Source organism: Desmodus rotundus, chromosome 9, assembly GCF_022682495.2.
Source record: "Desmodus rotundus isolate HL8 chromosome 9, HLdesRot8A.1, whole genome shotgun sequence".
Lineage (NCBI taxonomy): Eukaryota > Metazoa > Chordata > Mammalia > Chiroptera > Phyllostomidae > Desmodus > Desmodus rotundus.
In genome coordinates this window covers 41413900-41436978 of record NC_071395.1, presented here as the reverse complement: position 1 = coordinate 41436978, position 23079 = coordinate 41413900, and the positions used below count along the sequence as shown (strand labels likewise).

At 42.7% G+C, this 23079-nt stretch overlaps 2 protein-coding genes across 4 annotated transcripts; one reads left to right on the top strand and one right to left on the bottom strand.

Annotated features, from left to right (window-relative positions):
- Positions 1 to 3708: 3708 nt before the first annotated feature.
- LOC112312765 (olfactory receptor 7D2) lies at positions 3709 to 21185 on the bottom strand. 2 transcript variants are annotated; one of them, XM_045202832.2, is made up of 7 exons: positions 20983 to 21185; positions 20845 to 20882; positions 19566 to 19750; positions 8958 to 9007; positions 8478 to 8686; positions 7638 to 8043; positions 3709 to 5092 (listed from the first exon to the last, which is right to left on the bottom strand). In XM_045202832.2, the coding sequence occupies exons 6-7, from the start codon at positions 7697 to 7699 to the stop codon at positions 4138 to 4140; spliced, it is 1017 nt and encodes a 338-aa protein (XP_045058767.2). In that variant the 5' UTR covers positions 7700 to 8043; positions 8478 to 8686; positions 8958 to 9007; positions 19566 to 19750; positions 20845 to 20882; positions 20983 to 21185; the 3' UTR covers positions 3709 to 4137. The 2 variants fall into 2 exon arrangements, with proteins under 2 accessions (XP_045058767.2, XP_024425091.2); XM_024569323.4 differs by lacking the exons at positions 7638 to 8043; positions 8478 to 8686; positions 8958 to 9007; ... (1 more) ...; positions 20845 to 20882; positions 20983 to 21185 and adding an exon at positions 5322 to 5807.
- On the top strand, positions 13616 to 19686 carry LOC112312767 (olfactory receptor 7G3). Of its 2 annotated transcripts, XM_045202825.2 has the most exons (3): positions 13705 to 13735; positions 15161 to 15234; positions 18313 to 19686. In XM_045202825.2, the coding sequence occupies exon 3, from the start codon at positions 18326 to 18328 to the stop codon at positions 19268 to 19270; it is 945 nt and encodes a 314-aa protein (XP_045058760.1). In that variant the 5' UTR covers positions 13705 to 13735; positions 15161 to 15234; positions 18313 to 18325; the 3' UTR covers positions 19271 to 19686. The 2 variants fall into 2 exon arrangements, with proteins under 2 accessions (XP_024425092.1, XP_045058760.1); XM_024569324.3 differs by lacking the exon at positions 15161 to 15234 and having other exon boundaries at positions 13616 to 13735.
- Positions 21186 to 23079: the final 1894 nt, after the last annotated feature.

Below are 23079 nucleotides of genomic sequence, written 5' to 3'. Positions count from 1 at the left end.
TTTGTTCTTTAGGTTTCACGTGTAAGTGAAATCATATAGTATTTGTCTTTCTCTGACTGACTTATGTCACTTAGCATATTACCCTCTAGGTCCATGCATGTTGTAGCAAATGATAAAGCTCCATTCTTTTTTATGGCTGAGTAATATTCCATTATAGACATATCACCACTTCTTTTTTTTTTTTTATTGTTATTCAATTACAGTTGTATGCCTTTTCTCCCCATCCCTCCACCCCACCCCAGCTGAACCCACCTCCCTCCCCCCTCTCCACCCTCCCCCTTGGTTTTGTCCATGTGTCCTTTATAGTAGTTCCTGTAATCCCCTCTACCCACTGTCCCTGCCCCCACCCCCCACCCCCGCCCTGGCTATTGTTAGATTGTTCTTAACTTCAATGACTCTGGTTATATTTTGTTTGCTTTTTCCTTCTATTGCTTATGTTCCAGTTAAAGGTGAGCACCACTTCTTTATCCAACCGTCTATTGACAGGCACTTAGGTTGCTTTCGTATCTTAACTATTATAAATAATGCTGCAGTGAACATAGCAGTGCATCTATTTGATGATCAGTGACGTTGAGCATCTTTTCATATGTCTACCAGCCATCTGTATGTCCTCTTTGGAGAAATGTCTATTTAGGTCCTCTGTCCATTATTTAATTTGAATTGTTTGGGGGTTTTTTTGTATTAAGCTGTATGACTTCTTTATAAATTTTGTACATTAACCCCTTATTAGATGTATCATTGGCAAACATCTCAATCAGTAGGTTGTGTTTTTGTTTTGTTCATGGATTCCTTTGATGTGCAGAAACTTTTCAGTTGGATGTAGTTTCGTTTTTTCCCCTTGACCAAGGAGACCTGTCGGAAACAATATGATTGGGAGCAATGTCAGAGACTTTGCTGCCTCATCAGATATGTGATTTGCAAATATTTTCTCCCATTTGGTAGGTTGCTTTTCTATTTTGTTGACAATTCCCTTTACTGTACAGAACGTTTGGATGTGGGCTCACTTGCATATTTCATTATTATTTTTTTGCTTTCACTTGGATCAGTCTTTTGTATAAGTTTTGGGAGAAGCTCCTGCATGGTTTCAATGGGTCTGTTTTGGGGAGAGGGTGAGCAAGATGCACTATAAGGAGGAGGATCAGTGGGAAGAACTACAGCTTCTCTTACTGTAGGTGAACTCAAAGCCACAAGGGATACTCAGTGTCTCTGTCCTCTGCTATCCATTCTCAGTTCCCCTCACCCTTGAATAATATCCCTGCTACTCTGCATGGCTTACCTGCTGGAGTGATCCTGACTTTCTGCCCTGAGGGTTCTGAGGTCCAAGTGACTTGCTTAAGGTCACATACCCAGTAATATGCAAAATAGGGATTCAATCCCCAGAACCCTGGCTTGTGCCTCCTTTAAGTGAACATTCCATAGTTCAGTGAGTATTAAACACTGTGCAATTTGACTAAAAGTAACAGCAAATAGAAACAAAATCAAAATTCCCTTTTTCATCTCTGAAAGTACAAGTACTTTAAAATATAACAATAATCAAATTTATCAAACGCATCTCAGGTGGGAGAACACTTATTAAACCAGTTACAGCCTGGAAGGTATAATCAGGAAATTAGGTTTTGACTGTAAACATACAGTGCACATAGATGGGTAAATGCATCCTTTGGAATTCCTACCATATCTCTCATTATTTGCATTTTTCAAGCTTTCTAACATCATTATATATTACATTTTTATTGTCAAGCACTTAAAAGTGTTATGAGTTTTAAATATTGATAAAAATGATTAAGAAAATAAATCTAAGAATAAGCCAATAAATGTTAAAAATAAAAGTATAAATCAATTAATTATTAAAACAAGAAATATTCATATTAATTGTGATATTATTGACTATACATAGTTACAAAGTCAATATACTTATTATGGTAGTTATTATGATATTAAATGATATTAAGCACACATACCCACATAAGACTTTCTACTGTTTTATCGTTTCCACTTCTCTCACTCATATAGTTCTATGTGGTTCTTCTTCCATCATCGAACCATCTTTGGTCACTGAAAATATTTCATTGTGCCCCACTGGCTTGCCCATACTCAGAAACACCCTGCTTCATCTTCTCCACAGAAAACTCCTCATTTACTAAGACACTGAGAGAGAAGAGCTAAGGGACATGCTGGCACCTTAGGCTAAAATCTGGTATGAATGGGTAGAGATAGACTAGAGGGATGTTCAATAACATGACTGCAGCTGGACCTTAATCTGGATCCAGCTAGATTCTGGACAGAAGAGAGCCTATTTCCCATAAATCCCCTCAGCGGCCGTCTGGCCCTCTCTCCTATGCCCAGGAGTGCCATTTGCTGGAACAGGCTGTTGCCCTTCCTCAGGCAAGCAGTAAGGTTTTCCTTCCTTACCTGGGGTGGGTCATGCCCCAGTACTCCCATCCATCGTGCCCTGTCCTATATAACTCTTTACATCTGCCACATGGCATGGATGATATCCATGTCATCTTGCTGCTGCCCAAGACAAGCCTCATATGTAAATTCCCTTAACAAACTCTTAATGTAATGATGGAGTCATCAACCTCTTTCTCTGTTCTCTCAGCCCTGGGAAATTTTACATGCCAGATATGTAGGTTGGTAGGTAGGTAGATGGAAGATAGTTAAAGACAGATATGTAATTACAGTACCTGTACTGCACTAAGCCATACGACAACTTTTTTGAGTATTAATTTTTCCTTTGAATAAAGTAACCTGGTGATAATCGGACCTCTCTTTGTCACGAACACATCACCATTGCTGGTTGATATGTAAAGCCTTGGGACGTTTGGTTATTTGATTGAATTGTTAAAGTTGGACATGAGAGAGGGATTTAGATGTTGAGATGCTGAGGATTCCAAGGAATAGATCGCAGTAGACCTTCAAAAAAACCCTAGCAAATTCTGGGCAAACAGAAGTAGCAATCGGCTGTGCTGGAAGCCCTCCTCTCATTCTGGTCATGATTATCATGTCAAATCACAGGTATCTTGTATACTGAAAAGAGATCATGAATTTGTGGCACTAACAGAATTTATGGGATTTTCTATTTAAAAAATCATTTATATATGGACTTCAGTAACTATCCAGGAAAGTCCTACATGTATATTTGCCAGTCTCACATGTATTAGACTATTTTGATCTTATGATGCTCTGTTCCACAATAGCCATATTAAAGCCAGACTGAATAAAAAGAATAATTTACCAGCTCTTAAATACACCAGCCTAAAAGGGGTACATCAGTTCCACTCATATTTTATTGGACAGATAAAAAGATATTGCCACCTTTACCTTCAAGGAGAAAGGAAATGCAGTTCTCCTGGGTATGCAAAAGGAGAGGATAATCAGAAATATTGTCAATCAGCAGTAAAGTCTACCTTAGAGATGGACACAGCAAAACCTGAAAAACTGTGAAGACTGTTAGAGCTAAGACTATGGCTCAGGGTTAGAGTTCTAGGTTTGAATGCTGTGTCTGCCGCTTGGTCTCTCATCCCTCTGTAACTTTGGGGAAGTTTTGTTTTATTCTTAGCTTTCTGAGAATCTCATTTTTATCACCTCTAAAATGGGGACATAATTTTTCCTATTGGGAAGATTACGTAAGATAATAGAGAACAGTTACCACAGGTTTACCATATAATAAACACCAACACACCAACAATATTTTGACACATATTTTAATCATACTTTATCCAGTTAAAAAAAAACACTGTTGGTGATATACCCACACAAACACCACAAATTCACAATCAAACACACAGACATAAGGTGAACAATCAGTAGTTTAAGCACTCGAGTCCAACATTTGAGATAAAGATACAGTATATGCTTCAAGTCCAAGTTCAGGACTCACTAGTGTAAAGGTAAGGAAGAAGATAAGGACCTAACTTTTGGACAACAGATAAGGCAAAATGTCATCAAATAAGTTACTGGGAGATTAGCTGTTTACATGTGTGTTAAAAACTAGAAGAGAGCAAAGTCACAAATCCTTAAGGACTGGGTGAAAGAACAAGATGGTTCGAGAGATTCAAGAGTAAGAACTAACTTCAGAATACAAGTTTTTGCCACTGGTACTCACAAAGCTCCTCAGTCCTGGGGCCAGTGGATCTATTGCAGACAAGAGGTTGCTCTGCTGAGGAGTCTTCCCAGGGCCCCCTTCACATCCTTGTTCCTCAGGCTGTAGATGAAGGGGTTCAGCATGGGGGTCACCACGGTGTACATCACTGAAGCCACTGAGACTTTCTGGGAAGAATGAGTCGCTGCAGAAGTGAAGTAGACCCCGACGCCTGTCGCATAGAATAAAGAAACAACTGAGAGATGAGACCCACAGGTGGAAAATGCTTTTTGCTTTCCCTCTGATGAGGATATCTTCCTTATGGATGAAGTAATTCTTGAGTAGGAGAAAATGATCCCCATAAGTGGGAGGACACCAAGCACTCCAGTCATAAAATATATCAACACATTATGCAGGAAGGTGTCAGAGCAGGCCAGCTTCATGACCTGTGTCAGTTCACAGAAGAAATGTGGAATTTCATGATCTCTACAGAAACTCAGATGCATGATCAGAAGTATATGGAGAAGGGATGTCATGACACCGATGAACCAAGTAACAAAAACTAGCAGGCCACTGAGACGAGGCTTCATGATGACTGTGTAGTGCAGGGGCTGACAGATGGCCACATACCGGTCATAGGCCATCACGGTCAGGAGTAGAGTGTCTAGGATAGGAAACAGCATGGAAAAATACACCTGAGTGAGGCAGTTCATGTAGGAGATGGCTTTGCTCTGTGTCTGCATGTTCACCAGCATCTTGGGGACTATGGTGGTGCTGAAGCAGATGTCGACCAAGGACAGGTTGGAGAGGAAGAAGTACATGGGCGTGTGGAGGTGGGAGTCTGAGCTGATGATTAGGATGATGAGCAGGTTCCCAAGCACAGTGACCAGGTACATGGACAAGAACAGCCCAAATAGGAGGGGCTGCAGTTCCGGGTCCTCTGAGAGCCCAAGGAGGATGAACTCTAAAATTCCTGTTTTGTTTCCTGCTTTCATGTAGTTGATGTATCTATGAAGGAAGAGACACGAACCACATGAACTAGCACAGACTGGCACCCTCCACATAATAGAAATGTTGACTATGCCTTTCACTCAAGTTATTTATGAAGTCTATCCGTTTGTCTGAGAGTTGGGTCTCCATTCACTTATAAATGGAACCCTAAAAAATTGAATCTCTTGTCCCACCCACCCATCTTAGCCACCCATTTTACAGCAATGAAACCAAAATGGAATCTTACCAAATGGAGCCCAGAATTGCTGCCCACCTATCTTAAAGATCCATTTTATAACAGCCCTGTCAGATGGTCATGAAGCTTCAAAATAGGACAAATCAACGTCATGTCCCTCTTGGGTAGCAGGCACTGGAAAGGACACAATGTCACTACTGTGGGATTTTTGTCCAAGATACAGGACTTCAGTACAAAGACTACAGCGCATCAGACAAACCCAAACTGAGGGACATTAAAAAACGTCAATGTCATCAAATTCAAAGAAAGTTGAGGAACTGTTCTGGATTAAAAATGGCTAATGAGATGTCAACCAAATGCAATGCGTGATCTTGGATTTTCTTTGCTCTAAGTGACATTATTAGGATAACTGTCAAAATAGAAATGAAATCTGTAAATCTAATAATAGTATTATGTCAACATTAATTTCCTGATTTTGATCATTGTATTGTGGTTATGTGAGGAAAATGTCCTTGTTTTTAGGGAACACTGAAGATTTAGAGGTGTGACTTGTTCTCCAATGGTTTTGCAAACACACCCACATGCATGTGCACACACATACACATGGAAGAGAGAGAAAACTGGATAAAGAAAAAAGTGAAGGTGGTAAAAATGTTAACATTTAGGGGGTCCAGTAAAGGATATACATAGGAACTATTCTTTCAACTCTTTCTTTAAACCTGACGTGATGTTAGAATTAGAAGTTAAAAACACTTTCACACAATGTTCAATAGGACAGGGTAGGAAAAAAAAAATCCATCCATGAAATATCAGAAAGAGGCAGACTTCAAAAATCACTGTAGCTATAAAGGACACATGGACAAAATCAAGGGGGAGGGTGGAGGTGGGGGAGGGAGGTGGGTTCAGCTGGGGTGGGGTGGAGGGATGGGGAGAAAAGGCATACAACTGTAATTGAATAACAATAAAAATTTTTTAAAAAATCACTGTAGCAGAGACAACCACTCACAGGTGTGGAGCCCACATTCACACTCACCTGGAAACCTCAGCCAGAGGAATTTAGTCTAAAGTGGTCCTAGATGAAATGCACCCTAAGCCCCAAGCAGAAGCAAACATAAATATTGTCTGGAAGGTGCTTTCCTCTGGGGATTTTTGTATCCGTGTCCATAGGGAGACCGGTCTATGATTTTTCTTTTATACCCGTTCCAGCTTCGCCAGCTCATGCTGGTTCCTTCCAAACTCCCATCTTATTAAGTACAACACCAGCCTTTCACTCATCAAGTTCCAAAATGGTGTCCTCAGGAATCCTAAAGTGCTGTGAGTTTCCCCCAGCCACGCCCGTGTAAGTATTGCCCTCCAGGCTGGAGCACTCCTGCACGCCTTTGTCTTCCTGTGAAAATTCTTGTCCTTATCTCTTATACAGAACATCACTTCCTCAAACAAGCCTTCCTGAACCCTCCCTGCCCACCAAGTACAGTTCCCCTAGTCTGAGCTTTTATAGTCCCCTGTATTTTTCTTCTTCATTGCCTAAGTCATACTTACGTTTTTGCATTTACTTATGAAATTCCTTGCTTAATATCTGTCCCTCACATGACTGAGTCATAAACTACACAAGTTCAGATCACATATTACAAAATTTATTTATCCTGGTATTCCCAGTGGTTTATTCTCAAAGAGCATGAAAAGTTGAATGAAGGTTGGAATGAAATTTGTGTATATATGTATGTCTCTCTATATAAATTTTATATATATAAAATTTAGATATATGTCTTATTTGTGATGTATCTTATATATGTATATCTTATTTGTGATATATCTTATATATGTCTTGTTTTGATATGTATATATCTACAAGTTAATCTCACATTATTGATGCAGCAACCTGCAAAAGGAGTAAGGTGATGTTATTTGCTTGATAAAAGTAACATACTCCCTTATGAATTATGTTCATCTGAAAGGTACAAAAATATTTAACATTAGAAAGTCAGATAACAAAATATTTGTATGAATAGGTCAATGTGGAAATAATGATAGTTTCAACATAAATGCATATATAATAAAATGTAACTGTCACTGATGGGAAGGGAACAGAAAATTTCAGTCATGTGGAATAGAAGGATACTGTGTTTATGTGATAAAGAATCACTATGTTAAACCAAGTGTTAATCCAAGATCCATCATTAAACCCTAAAAACACAGAACAAACTCCTAAAAAGCAGGAAGGAGAAATCATGCCTGCTGTTATAATTATTTAACATAGTTTCTAATAATTCAAAAGAAATGCCGTATGGCAAGAAAAGTAAACCAGGTACAATAGCTGAAAAGCAAACACAGAATTGGCCACTGTCAGCTGCTGATAGGACTACCTACCTGGGAACACTCATGACCGTCGACAGTGTCACCAGCTTTCTTCCATCCCTGCACAGAATCATTAGGAAAGACAGGAGGGAAAATGGGGCCACTCACGCCTGCAATGACAGCACAAATAACACCTGGCACAGAGTGGGCACTCCATACATATTTGTTGAATCAAACAGCATGTGTAACCTTCTAGAAACCAAACGATGAAGGGGCTGGAGCCGAGGTTCCCCAGGGAGAGCCTGCACCAGAGTCACCCGGAGGGCTCATTAAAACAGGCTGTCAGACCTCATCCCTGAAGTTGGTCAGCAGGTCTTGGGCGGGGCCTGAGAATCTGCACTTCTGGCAAGCTCCCGGCGAAGGGGGTGCGGGGGGAACTGACGCTGCTGCTTCAGGAGCCACACAGAGAAGTACTGTCCTAGAAAAGGACAAGGAAGCCCTTAGCAGGTGGGTTGGAAACCTTTTATACTTCAGAAAGTGCCAATTCCTACTGACAACGAGCAAGTCCCTGGGTCCAAAGTGAGTTTCCATCAGAACTGGAGGTGACAGAAAACAGCTGCACTGGAATCTAAAACGACGTATACAGCCAGGAAAATAAATTCCAGAGACTCAATGGGTCCGAAGGTTGTAGGTTACTGTTAAGCTGATTAACACAATTACAGAGACTCGAATAAAATTGTCATGGGGCATTATCAACTATGTTACCTCCTTCCCTCACGACTTTTTCAATACTGCTTTTCATACACAGTACTCATAAGGCCAGATGGATGACTCACCCCACTGGCATTGCTTAAACAAGGATTTGAAAAAGCTCCTTCTGCTCTGCCTGTTGGATGCTGAAGACAGACTCACCCAGGGAATGCTAGGGAGATGGAACTTGTTGCAAAGTCACGTCTGTGAGAGGCGCAGGTGTGGTCTCCTCCCAGCTAGGTGTTATTGAACTACGGTGAGGATGCCAGGGAAGTATTTGTGGTTTCTCAAACCTCAGGAGAATGACTTCTCATCGTTCCTCATTAAATAAATTGTTTCTTTGATGTTCTCCTCTTGAAGTCTCTAAACTCCTTTGGGGTAGAGAGCAAATGGCAGAATTGAACGTGTGTGCTAATTCTGTTTCCAGGAAGGCAGCTTTGGAGCCAGATGGATCTCTCCACCTTGACCACTGCACCCCACTCCTCATCCCACAGGGCTCTTCCTTCATGGTCATCACATCGAGTTGGCTTTGAGGAAAAGCGAACCACTCCCTCAGGAATGTGTCTGTGCTGCAAAGATTCATCTCCCTGTAGCCACAGCACTTAGGGGCTCAAAGTAACACCGAAGAAAATGGAGACGCACCTGTTTCAGTGAATCCCTTGGACTGGATAGGCTATGCGGTGCTGAATACGCTGTGGAGATAGAGAAAGTCGTGTTGCAAAATGATGGTCTGAGGTCAACAAAAGTACAGGCTGAACATTAAGTCTCGGGTTTAGTGATAAGGAAAACAATTGAGCAATTTCGATAGAGTGATGGGGAGGAGTCTATTTCCAGCGGGCTTGGAGTGACTTAGCAGTGAGGAAACTGACCTCGTGAGTGTAGAACACTATCAAGAAATTTGGTTGTGAAGAGAAAAGAGAGAGGATAGCACTATAAGATTTCTTTGTACATTTCCGATATGATGAAAAAGGAAATGCTCCAGGTGGCTATAGAAAATTATATTAATCCTCTATGATTTACCATAAAAATCAGAGTTCTGCAATCAATTTTTTAATTATTTATTCTTAATTCTAAGTGAAATATACCATCCTTTAACTAGTTGAGTCAGTTAGAAATAGAACAGTAAAATCAAAGTCAGATGTGTTAACACAAGTTTAGTAAGTAAAAGAAGTTTCCTATCACCAAGTATAACATCATTAAATGAATAGCTTTCTACCATATACATATCATTGGAAAAAACACCTATAATCTCCGTGGTATCATCCAACAGCCACTGGAACTATAAATACAAGAAATCAAATATTATATAGTAATTTCATCATCCCTTTTAGGAAACAGTCTTAGAGTGCCACAACTCCGTCAAGTAGATTAAAAAATTCAAATGCCATGATTTTACATTTTGTGGCTATGAACTAAACACATTACTTAAAAAAAAAAGATTATTTATTTAGAGAGATGGGGAGGGAGGGAGAAAGAGAGGGAGAGAAATATTGATGAGAGAGAAATATAAATCAGTTGCCTCTCGTAGGCACCCCAACCGAGACCAAACCCACAGCCCAGGCATGTGCCCTGATCAGGAATCAAACGGTGACCCTTTGCTTTGCAGGACAACTCCCAACCAACCCCCTGACCCTCACCCGTCAGGGCAGAACACATTTCTTAATAAATTTGGAAATTCTTTGAGATAAAGTTTATCAAAACATTAATCGGACAGGGTTTCTTATCTGCAACACTCAGTAAAAGAAAGTACTTGCATTTTTTTCAAATTTTGAATCAATTGTTCTCTGATATCCTAAGAAAGGTCTTTATTTTATGGGCAATTAATTGTTCAGGGGCTAAATTAAGTTTTCATGTTTAAAAATTTCTTTTTAGTCTTTTCCTGATAATTTCCTAACAAAATTTTAAAAACTGAAAAGTAATTTGCTTTATCATCAAAAAAAAAGCTTTTCTTCATTTTGTGTGCAAGATGCCAAGCCATTTTATAGCTGACCAATGTTATAAGCTCAGACCTGTTAAAAAGTGGTTTTAACTTTCTGTTGCTTATAGACTCAGGTTCACAGTAGCATTATTCACAATAGTCACAAGGTGAAAGCAACCCAAGTATTCTATTGGCAGATGAGTGGATAAACAAAATGTGGTGTATCCGTACATAGAATATTATATTGCCTTAAAAAAGAAGGAAATTCTGACACTGGTCCATCACGGATGAACCTGGCAGACATTACGCTAAGAGACACTGGGCACCCACGAAAGGACGGATAGTGTATGATTCCTCTCATATGAAGTTCCTAGGGTGGTCAAATTCATAAAGACAGAAAGTAGAGTGATGGCTGCCAGGGCTGGGGGCTATTTTAAAAACAGAGTTGTGCTACACCAGGGTGCCTGGGTCATAAGTGACGAAAAGAGAATATTCCTTAGATGTTACAGGATTCAAACTCGATGTAGTGTTTGACACAGGTGGGATCCCAGAATATTCCTCCGATCCCATGTGCCAAGAGAAGCAGTATCTACATATGAAACATCAGGAGGAATTAAGATCATGATAGTTACAAAAATTGTGTGGCCAGAGAGGCATGTTTGCCAAGTCTGGATAATTGGTTTTGCAATCTTTTTAATCCACAGGCCAAAACAATGGCTCAGGTATTGCAAGTCAGCTGCTCTGCTGAGGAGCCTCCGCACAGCCCTCTCAATGTCCCCGTTTCTCAGACTGCAGATGAAGGACTGCAGTACGGGGGTGACCCCAGGGTACATCACTGAGACCTTGGGGAACCTGACACAGTTAAACCAATGTTCACTCCAATGCTTGCTGTATAGAATAAGCAAACAGCTGAGAGGTAAAAACAACACATGGGGAAGGCTTTATACTTCCCACCAAGGACTGGGCTCTCCAAATGGAGGAAAAAATACTATGGTAAGAGAGAAAGATCCTCAAGGTAGGGAGAAAACCAGAAACGGTGTCAACAAGATCCATGACTATGCTATTGGTGAAGGTGTCAGAACAGGCAAGTTGAGGATACAGAAGAAGTGAGAAATTTCCACATTCTTGAAGCAGGTAAGTTGTAACACAATCAAATTGTGCAGCTGGGAGTCCAAAAGGCTGATGAGAAATGACACCAAAACTAAGAAACCACAGAAGCATGAGTTCATGATGACCGGGTAGTAAGTACAGTGGGTGACAGGTGGCCACAAACCGGTCATAGGCCATCACAGTCAAGTGTATAGCATCCATACACCCAAAAAAGATTTAGAAGATACACCTAAATTAAGCAGCCCACATAGGAGAAGCCTCTGCTTTGAGTCCGGATGTCCACCATCATCTTGGGGACTGTGGTGGAGCTGTGGCCGACGGCAGCCAGGGACAGGCTGGAGAGGAAGAACTACACAGGGGTACGAAGGTAGCTGTCCAAGCTGACAGCCAGCATGATGAGCAGGTTCCCAAGCATGGTGACCAGGTACATGGACAGGAACAGTCCGCAGGGGAAGGGCTGCAGTTCTGGATCTTCTGGGAGACCCATAGGAGAAATTCTGAGACGTGTTAGATTTTGTGGTTCTATGTAGCTGGGACACCTTGAATGTTGTAGATACTCAAATGAAAAATAATTGGTCCCATGTGTCCATTACACAGACAATTTAAATAGTCCCAAACAAGCACTATTTTATCTTCTCTCTAGTTCTACAGGACAAACTTGAAAGGGAGGAAAGAACCTTATTTGTGGAAGCCATATTGCCTATGCTGTTTTTATTAATCAAAGAGGGGTATATTCAATATTTGAAAGAGATTTTTGTTTTATATTTCATGCTTCCTCTGTGACAACAACCTATAGGCCCCAGGTAATCAAAAGTAAGTGAGATGCAATAGTTTATCTCCAAATAAGTACCTATTTATATGAGGACGAAAATAAAACATCCTGCCAGGGATCAAGGTAAATTGCAACTCTAGCTCACAGGATATTTAAGTTCAATGACATGAGGATCAGCCTTATCATTACTAAAGATAATACCTAAAACTTATTTTTCACTTCCCGTATGCACCCACCACATACTGAGCTCATGGGGAGCACCCCCCATCCGTCAGTCATTACTCAGGGCAGTTGTATCAACTCGGCGTCAAGCCAGGCTCAGAGATACTAAGAACTTGCCCCATGTCACAAAGATAGTAAGTGGAGCAAACAAGGATTCAAAATTTAATTGTCAGTCTCTGAGTCTGACTTCAATTTCCCAAACTTTATTGTTTTAAGCAGAGCCCACAGGCGTTAACCACAGGTATTATCTGAGGTACATTAAATTTTTTTCTTCTTTATTTTTATTGTTGCCCCCCTATTTCTCACCCCCTCTCCCTGCCTCCACCCAGGTCCTGCCCCCTCCCCCCAGCCATCACCACACTGCTGTCTGCATCTGAGTTATGCATATATGTTCTTTGGCTAATCCCTTCATTTTAAAACTGTTTCCAGTTTCCTGAGTAGGAATGGAACCAAGAGCTGACGTTATGTGTCTCTTTGAGATTGACTGGGCTGATTACATGAAAGGAGGAGGAACTGGACAGCTCTGGAGGGATATCCAAGGGCAGGGGCTTTGTCCTAAATTACCGTGGGCCAGCTCTGTACTCTGCCTCCTCAGTCCTCCATTCTTCCTATAAAGATGATGCAGCTGGTGCCACTCTCTGCTCTTTGCTGTGGTCTACCAGCAAGCTGCAAAGGGAAGCGCACAATGAGCAGGTGATCTCTTCCTGGAGCGTCCAGGGAACTGAAACACCGAGTTGGGTCGGCAGGAGAACACTTGCCAGGTGCCCCAGGTCAGGAGTCAGACTACCTGATGTAAACTTGGCTTCACTCCTTTCTGCCTCATGACTTGTACAGGTGACCTAAAAATGCTGTGCTCCTTTCCTCTTCTATAAGATAATAATAAAATGTGCACATACATTTTGAAGGGGACTTTGCAGATGAAATAAAGCAAGCTGCATGGTACACAGACCTGGCACTTAGGATCCTACGTGTGGCTCCAGTCTGGCTCCCAGTGGGTAGAAGAGATCACTCCACTGATCCTCAAGGGAGGAGCACTCCAGAAAGAACCAGAAGAGCAATTTATTTAATGAGAAGCAAGGGGATTCAGAACCAAATAATCCTCCTGTTCCTTTCACTTTAGGCTCACCTGTCCCGGGTCAGGAGGAAGTTCCCTTGGGCCACGCCAGGTTATCAGTCTACCCCTGGGCCCTGCACTTAGCACATCATCCTTGCTCCTCTTATTCATCCCCCATTAGAAGTAAAGATTATAAAGCCCACACCTCAGACATTCCATTGTGATGCACCCGCATTCTCAGAAGCTGCTGTGGCAGAGGTAAGAGGGGGACAAAAGGTATCCTCGCATGCTTTCCTGGCACAGCGGCAGGGATACAGAACGAGGAAAAGCCTACCAAAGCCAAGGTAAAGTCCATGGCTCTGGACGGAGCTCTTCCCAGCCTCGCTAGGCCTGACGTTCTCGTACCTCTGTCTTTAGGTCTGCTCTCCTTCACTGCCTCTCAGTTCTGGGCCTCCCCCTCATAACCCTGTCTCCACTCACTTGAACGTTCCCTCCCCCAGTGTTTTGTTGATGGGACCCTTCTGCATCCATACAACGTCTTCCCTATGCCCAACACTGAGCTAGGTGCTGCACATAAAGAGGCAACTGTAACATGCTGCTCTCCTGGGAGGATGAAAATTCTAGAAACAAACACATGCATGCAGTGTGATGACTTGCCCCATGTGTAGTCTAGCAAGGTACAAAGAATGTCCAAAGAGAGAGTGGTCAGCACTGCATGGGGATGTCAGTAAAGATTTCAGGACAGTGTGGAAGGGAGGATAGGACTCTTCCAGGTGAATACAGAGGATAAGGACCCTGAGTGAGAGGAGCTGGTAAATACAAAGGTCCAAAGCTATGAAACTGCATTTAATGTTCCCAGGATTGTAAGATGTTGAATATCTAATGTCAGAGCATTATTTTCCAATGGATAAAAACATGACTCATAGAAACGGAGAGAGAATGTATGCCAAAGACTTACTTATTAGTGAGGAGTGAGAGGAGTAAAGCTCATTTGCAGAGCATTTGAAGAACATAAATTTATATAGGCAGGAAAGGAATGATGGAATTAGTTTCCAAGTTGGATGCAAAAATGTAAGAAAAGAAAACCATAGCCTTTAGGATTATTTTTTCTATCAGATAGAGATTCCCAAGGACAGTAACAATAACCTTTGGGGTAATCTTTTTAGCTGAAAAGAAATAATTTGCATGTCTGCTGGACAAAATCACTTGCAATTTATTTTTTAAAATATTTTATTTATTTTTAGAGAGAGGGGAAGCGGGGTAGAAAGAGAGGGAGAGAAATATCAATGTGTGGTTGCCTCTTGCACACCCCCTACCGCAGATCTGGCCTGCAACCCAGGCATGTGCCCTGACTGGGAATCAAACCAGTGACCCTTTGGTTCACAGGCCTATGTTCAATCCACTGAGCCACACCAGCCAGGGCTCACTTGCAGTTTATTAAACCTCTATGAGCACTAACTTCACAGCGTCTAGGTCCCAAGCAAACAAAGGAACATTCTCCAGAAAGTGAGAGAATTAGGCAGGCAACTAGACAATATTTCAGAGTGCTAGCCATCCTCTTGCCTCAGTGAAAAGTTTTGGGGATTAGAAGCCAGGATGAGGGTGGTAGAGTGGGAGATGAAGACAGCTCAACAGGACAGGGGCCAGGTCATGGAGGGCTCTGGAGTTGAGGTTCTCTCCTGGAGGGGCACGGAGCCACTGAGTAATTTTTAAGATGCACACAATGCTGACTTTGGAACTATTCTGACCCCTCCCCCTCCCGCCCCCAGAATGGACTGGAAGGGCGCCAGACTATCTGGAGCACAGATGAGAGGTTAGCAGCACCTGAGTTAAAGCGGCACTGGTGAGTGAAGAACGTGTCCACTGGGGGGTTATTTTGCCATTTTGATACCAAAGACAGTCAGAGTCTTCCTAAATAATAATGTTCACTTATTCACCTATTTTATGAAAAACTATTGTAGCAACAGCCATCCGCACCCATTCCTGACTTCCCGTGTCCTACTGCGGAGCTGCATTTATGTCTATCACGGGTTTAAAACTTGCCTGCCCTCATCATTGACCTTCTTTTACAAACTTTCTTGGATCTCCAGCTAAGTTAATGTTCCTTAACTTTGATCAGGTAAAATTTCTAATCACTCTCCTCAAGCGGATCGTAAGGATCTTAATCAGGGTAAGTAGTGCAGAGGGGTCAAAGGCAGCAATGTTTTCACAGCACTCAAAGCTACAGGAAGGCAGAGCTCTCACCTCTTTCCTTTCCATACCAAGTCCTCACCCAAACCCTGGCATACAGTAGGCACTCAAATAATTGTGGAAAAAATGAAAGATGAGGAGACAGAATCTTCCAGATGTCTACAAAATATTTAAAGATGACCATGGTAAAGAGAAAGGACCCTCAGAGGGAGGAACTAAGATCACATAATTTATAAAGAGACAAGTTTCAACTCAAAGGAAGGGACTTTTTCTTACATGTGCATAAAATTAGACCCAGCTGCCCTGTGTTCCCGGTGTGGCTCTATTGGTTGAAGTATCCATCCTGTAATCTGAAGAGTCGAGGGTTCAATTCCCAGTCAGGGCATATACCTAGGTTGCAGGTTTTATCTCCAATTGGGGTGTATATGGGAGGCAACCAATGTTTCTTTCCCTCTCACTGTCTTCCTTCCCCTCTCACAAGTAGGTGAGCAGTCCTCGGGTGAGGATAAAAAATAAAGATAAAATTGAAGACAGCTGTCTCTGAGTTTGCAAATTCCCTCCTGTGGCAGCAACCTAATATTTGAACAGAAACAAAGACCCCCCTTTTAATGGAATGAAATAAAAGGTAGAAAGCTCTCATTCTGTTTCTGTTCAATCGAAATGCCTTTATGATAAATGCTATCTTTATTCTTGGTTAAAGGGTTTTGATAGGGAATTGCCTCTACCTCGTCCCTGAAAATTTTTTTTAATATATTTGTTTTTTCTTTTTTAATTTAATTTAATGTATTGTATTTTATTGTATTGTAATTGTAATTTATTGTATTTCAAATACATATTTATAGGGCACCTATTATGTATTGGGTTGGCCCAAGAGTCTGTTCAGTTTTTTCCATAAAATAAAAGACACATTTTTTTATTTTCACTAATAATTTTATTGATTTGGATATTTTGAATATGTCAGCCATATCCCGCATGGGAGAACATTGCTTGTTCCCAATTACCATCTTGATTCGCTTGCTATCAACTTCAACTGGTCTATCCGACTGTGGAGCATCTTCCAGTGAGAAATCTGCAGCACGAAACTTCGCAAACCACTTTCGACACATTTGATGAGTCACAGCACCTTCTCCATACACTGCACAAATCTTTTTTTGCATTTCAGTTGCATTTTTACTTTTCTTGAAATAATAAAGCATAATATGCCAAAAAAGTTGCATATTTCATTCCATCTTCAATATTAAAATGGCTGCACAAAAATTCACCAATTTTGATAAGTTTTTTAAATGCACACTAATGACAGCTGTCACGGTATGATCTAACAAAATCATTTCGAATGAAGTTAAAGACAACTAAGTGCTTCTAGATAGAGCCATCGTACAGAAAAAAACCAAATGAACTTTTCGGCCAATCCAATACCAGGTACTGTGCCAAATGCTTGGGATATGAAAAGGAAATAGAAAAGGAATAGTCCTCCCACCTAAAGAAATGTAAAGAACTACAATGCAAACAAGCAGGACACGATGCGAATGCATGGTGGGGGAGTCTGCCTGGTCTTTGGCATGGACGTGCGTCATGGTCATTACAATGGCACGGGGCTAAATCAGGACAGCCATGAAAAGTCATTGTGAGACCTGTAAAATCACTTCCCAGTAACCTTCTCCGAGCCACACCTGAGACAGAGAATGGTCCATCTCAAGATACTGGTAAACGACATGAGGGCAAACAAAACGCATCACTAGCTCTTTTCTCTCTCCCCCCTTGCCCACGAGTGTATGTTCCTAAACTTCAAGGGCCCTTCTTTTGCTTCTGCCCTTCCTAAGCCTGTGTCTTATACTGCTCACTTTTACTACCTCTGTAACTTTCTAAATAAACTTTTTAAAATTTTGTAACATTTTTATTTATATCTGTGGAAATGTGATATTTTCCTCTAGTTCTCTATTTACTTTTTCTTTTCTTTTTTTTATCGTTGTTCAAGTACAGCTGTCTCCATTTTTACCCTACCACAGTCCCCCATGCCCCACCCTCCCTGCCTCCCACCCTCAAACGTACCCCCTTTGGCTTTGTCCATGTGTCCTTTATATATGTTACTCAATGGACCTTCCCCTAATTTCCCCCACTACCCCGCTCCACTCTCCCCTCTGGTTACTGTCAGTTTGTTCTTTATTTCAATGTTTCTGGTTATATTTTGCTTGCTTGTTTGTTTTGTTGATTGTCCCCTTCATGACAGCATGGATGGAACTGGAGAGCATTATGCTAAGTGAAGTAAGCCAGGTGGTGAAAGACAAACAGCATGACCTTACCTATAGGTGGAACCTAATCAATAAAACAAACAAGCAAGCTAAATAAAGTTTCTTTTAGAAAAAAATCCTTAAATCCTGCAACTGCCAGTGATCTCCCCATTCTCTTCCCCGGGCCCCAAAGATACCACAGCTACCAGGCAGAAAGGAGATGCTGAGGAGGCTGATTGTCCTTTTACAGGGATTACAAAGAGGTGGACTAGCCAGGAGTCAGGGATAATACAAAGGAGACCCCTGAATGGTGTGGGACGTTCATTTTAAAGAGAAAGTATTCCAGGTAGTAGTGGTGGAAGCATGGAAGGGGAGGTAGTGTTGAAGAGATTTTCAACAAATAAAGAAAAAAACTCTTAGATAAAACATAAAACTTAATGAGTTTGAAATGGATGGCACATTCCCGTTTTGTTAGTTTTAACACTATTCTTGCCTCTTTCCAGGCAATTCCCATAAATGTATATGGAAACAGGGAATCAAACAGCTGCTTCAAAATTCATCCTTCTGGGACTTTCGGGAGATACGGACCTGCAGCCCCTCCTCTTTGGGTTGTTCCTTTACATGTACCTAGTCTGTGTTACAGGAAACCTGCTCATCATCCTGGCCATCATCTCTGACTCCCACCTCCACACGCCCATGTACTTCTTCCTCTCCCACCTGTCCTTCACTGACATCTGTTTCACCTCCACCACCATCCCGAAGATGCTGGTGAACATCCAGACACAGAGCCAAGACATCACGTATGAAGGCTGCCTTACCCAGATGTATTTCTTCATGATTTTTGCTGGGCTAGATAATTTGCTACTGACCGTGATGGCCTATGACCGGTTTGTGGCCATCTGTCACCCCCTGCACTACACGGTCATCATGAACCCTCGCCTTTGTAGTCTCCTGCTTCTGCTTTCTTGGTTAATCTGCCTGACATATTCTTTGTTGCAAAGTTTGATGGTATTGAGGGTGTCCTTTTGCAAAGAGACAGAAATCCCCCACTTCTTCTGTGAACTTGCTCAGATCCTCAAGCTTGCGTGCTCTGACACCCTTGCCAACAACATTCTACAGTATTTTGTAACGGGTCTGCTGGGCGTTATTCCCCTGGCTGGGATTATCTTTTCTTATTCTAGAATTATCTCCTCCATAATGGGCATTTCATCTGCTGGAGGTAAGTACAAATTCTTTTCCACCTGCGGGTCTCACCTCTCAGTTGTCTCCTTGTTCTATGGTGCTGGCCTTGGGGTCTACCTCACTTCTGGAACAGCCCATCCCTCCAGAAAGGGTTCAATAGCCTCAGTGATGTACACAGTGGTCGTCCCCATGCTGAACCCGTTCATCTACAGTCTGAGGAACAGGGACATGAAAGAGGCCCTGAGGAGACTTTTCAGCAAGGGAGCTAACTCTTGGTGAGGTCATGCAAGTTAAGGCCACAGAGATCCAAAGTGCTGATAACTAGTATTCCTGAATATGTAGTCTGAAGACAGAGAAGAAATGCTATTCATGATATACTAGAAGACATTGCTGAACCAATGACAAACTTGAAGGAGGACACCCAAATGCCCGCCATCTACCAAGGAAAAAGAATGACTACCCAATAACTAAACTTGTGAAAATAAACTACTGTATTTTTCAGATTATAAGACGCAAACCCCCCACAATTTAGGAGGAAAATGGGGGTGCATCTTATAGTCCTAATGTAGCTTACCTGGCTTGCTGGGGGCAGCAGGGCAGCAGGGCAGCAGTGGAGCAGGGTCACAGGAGTCAGGAGCAGGACCACATTTTTTGCTTCAAAACTTTTTTTCCTATTTTCCTCCTCTAACGCCTAGGTGCGTCTTATGGTCTGGTGCGTCTTACAGTCCGAAAAATACGGTATTTTAAAAATGCAGATTCCTGCAAGCATCAAGAGAGGACAAAGCAAGTCAAGGAATGCAGTGGGGGAGAAGAGGAAAAGAGTGACGCCAAATGTTTACACATTATTGACTCATCTTTATCCCTAGATTATGTTCTAGCTAGAACAAAGCACCATGGACCACGTCTTCCCTGGTCTGTCTGGACCTGTTATCTGGGCTGTCATACTGACCTCCTTGACCCCCTAAAATTTCACTTACTGTGTCCTGCTTTGGCGGTGGCCATTGACCTATACTTTAGACTTTAATAAGAAGCTTCGTTGTAGTGTCTACTTTAAGAGAGAGAAAATTCTGAACTTTGCTGATCCCTATTCGCCAGCAGATCTGAAACAAGAGTCCAAAGCAATCCACTCTGTCTTCCTTGCCTGGTTCATGTTTCACCAAATCTTGACATGCCTGGCTCCTTCTCACAAGTTAGGCTTCAAATCAAAACTGTCAGCTTTTCAGAGGCCCACCCTGGCCACCATCCCCCTACTCATTCCAGTTTTCACAGTGCTTATCATATTTTGAGGGGCAGTAGCGCACAGTGGCTAAGGGGGCTCTGGGCTCAAATATTTTCATCATTCACTAATCTTGCCCACAGTTACTTCTCCATGCCTCCGTACCCTCATCTGTAATAATAAGGATGACAGTGCGTTTCCTAAACAGTTCTGGTGGGCATTGAATGTCACACCTGAGGGTGCCCAGAACAGTGTCTGACTCAGAAATTGCTAGCCACCACCAGGTCCAGGAGGGCCACTAAGGGCTCTGTTGACCACACAAAGGTGCAGAGATTGTAAGCAATCAGTAGAGTCCAGGAGAGAACTTCCCTGGGCCCAGAGACTAAGGATCAGACCCGGAAAGGACCCCAGACAAGGACTCCCTGCAACAGGGAACTGGGAAAACAAAGCGTCCTTTATACTGGCTCAGGCCCATGGGGAGAATCTCTTAAACTGCGAGCAAAAATTAAAAACGTAATTTAAAAAATCCGTCTTGGGTTGTCTGGGTGACTGTGGAACCCTCTTGGTGATCCCTGGATTCAGACCAGGCAGATTCTAATATTTGAGTCCTCGCTTTACCACTTATTAGCATACTGACCATCTCTAAGCAGCCTCCGATTCTTTATGTGTAAGTAGCTGTCAGGGTAAAAACAGAAAATTAGTGTTAAGTGTCTAATATACAAAACACAGTAGGCATCATATTATGAACACAGCATTTAATTATCTGTGCCCCCACCTTGTGCCCGAAAGAGGCAGATCAGGATGCTGGAACCCGGGAAGCTCTGCCCAGCCTCATTCTCCAGCAGATTCTGAGGGAGAGGAGGTTCAAGCTGACTGCTTCTGGGGAAAAAAATCATTTTATTCAGTGCAGTAAGGTCTTACTACAGAGCACCTGGTCTTGGTGACCTGGGCTGATCAGATGAAGCCAGGGGAGCAAGACCATACTAATGAGCCTAGAGCCCTGTCTGATTTGTCCTCCATCTTTCAATTCGCTCCTGGTACAGAAAATTAATTACTCTATCAATTTTTTTACCTGGGTATTGTTTTCATTTGAGGCCAGATAATTCTTTATGGTGGGGTTGTCCTAAGCATTGTAGAAAATTTAGCAGCATCTATGGCCTTTTACACTACAGGCCACAGCTTCCCCTACCCTCTCACCTCAGTCATTCACACGTGAAAACGTGTCCAGACATTGCCAATGTCCCTAAGGGGCAAAATCACTCCTGGATGAGAACCACTGGCCCACCATGACTCAGCAGAACCAAGGAAAGGAAAACGCTGGGAAAATGAAGTGAGGGGAACACCCTGGTTTCCCCGAGGCCCAGGAGAGACGGGAACTAGGCTACCAGTCTCTAGTCAAGACTGTCCTTGCATGGAGGAGGCCTTAGGTCTGCAACAGAAGCACCAGTGCCATTTGCCACATAACCAGACGAACAAATTTTAGTGCCACGAAGCTCCGGAGGACGAGACGTTTGCTGGTTCACTGCCTGGGGAATGATGGGGATTCCAAGAGGATATGAGGGAATTTTGGGGGTTCACCAACTTGATTGTAGTGATGGTTTCACAAGTGGACACACAGGTCAAAGCTAATCAAACTGTGTATCTTAAGAATGTACTTTATTGCATGTCAATTTTATCTATATAAAGTTATTCCCTCTCCACTGGACACTTGTGATACAAACACTGGCCCTGTGGCGACTGCAAAAATAGCTGCCATTCCTTCACTGGCCTGTGCCCACACCACTTCTGTGTGACTGAATACCGGCCCACTCCGGGCTTACTCATGAGCTGCACTGGACAGTGGGGTGCAAGGTGCACGGGACACGAGCAGGGACTGGACAAACACTCGCACAGTAGAGCCTGTGCTCTTCTGAACCTTCCAGCAGCAGCGGGCTTCAGGCCCGCCCTGGACAGCTGGAGGGCGCAACCTGAGAGAGGAGCAAGTGACCCCCAAGCCAACCAGCAGCCGAGGGCAGACACATGAGTAAGCACAGCCCCAACTGTCAACCAACAGAATGGTGAACTAAATAAACTGTGGCCACGTTAAGCCACTGTTCTGGGCAGTTCACTATGCAGCACATATAAACAGGACCCCTTTATTCCAATCTACTGTGGGGCACGCGTTAACTTTCTCAGTTGCAAAGCTCATCAAATGCCAATGGATTTCCATCAACTTCAATTAACATTTATTTTTTAAATATAAATATAAACAAGGACTTTTATTTATGACATGAATCACACTATAAGGAAAAAAAGGGGAAACAAAAATTTAAAGAAGTCATAGAGGTGGAAGAAAACAAATTCTAGTGGGACAGAAAGCACAGGTTCAACAGGTGGCCCTACGTGTGGCCCTGAGCCACTCTCCAGAGTCAGCCCCTCCAGCGGGGCAGGCTCCGGGAGGGTTCTTCAGGCAGGGTCACTGCTCTTGACTGAGGAGACGCTCAGGGTAGGGGACCCAGGCAGCAACCTCACTTCCTGACAGCAGAGCCCAACAGAACTTGACCCCTGGTAACCAGGCAGCCACATTCTAAAACTGCCCCTCCCCAGCACACTGAGGTAGAGGTATTTCAGCCAGCAGGATGTCTGCTTGCTGTCTGCCCCTACCCGGAGGCCAAGGTCTCAAAAGCAGCAGCAGTGACAGTGTTCTGTCACAGCAGCCCACACCCTCTGGGTCCAGACTCAACCTAGACGCCTGTGGCCCTTTTTTCATGGCGGAAACCAGAGGTAACACATGGGAAGCTCAGGGCAGTTTTGTTTGGGCCAGGCCACCACTCTGATGCCACCTGTGTAGCCCTATGTCACCTACTGGTGCGTATGTGTGTAAGGGGATTCA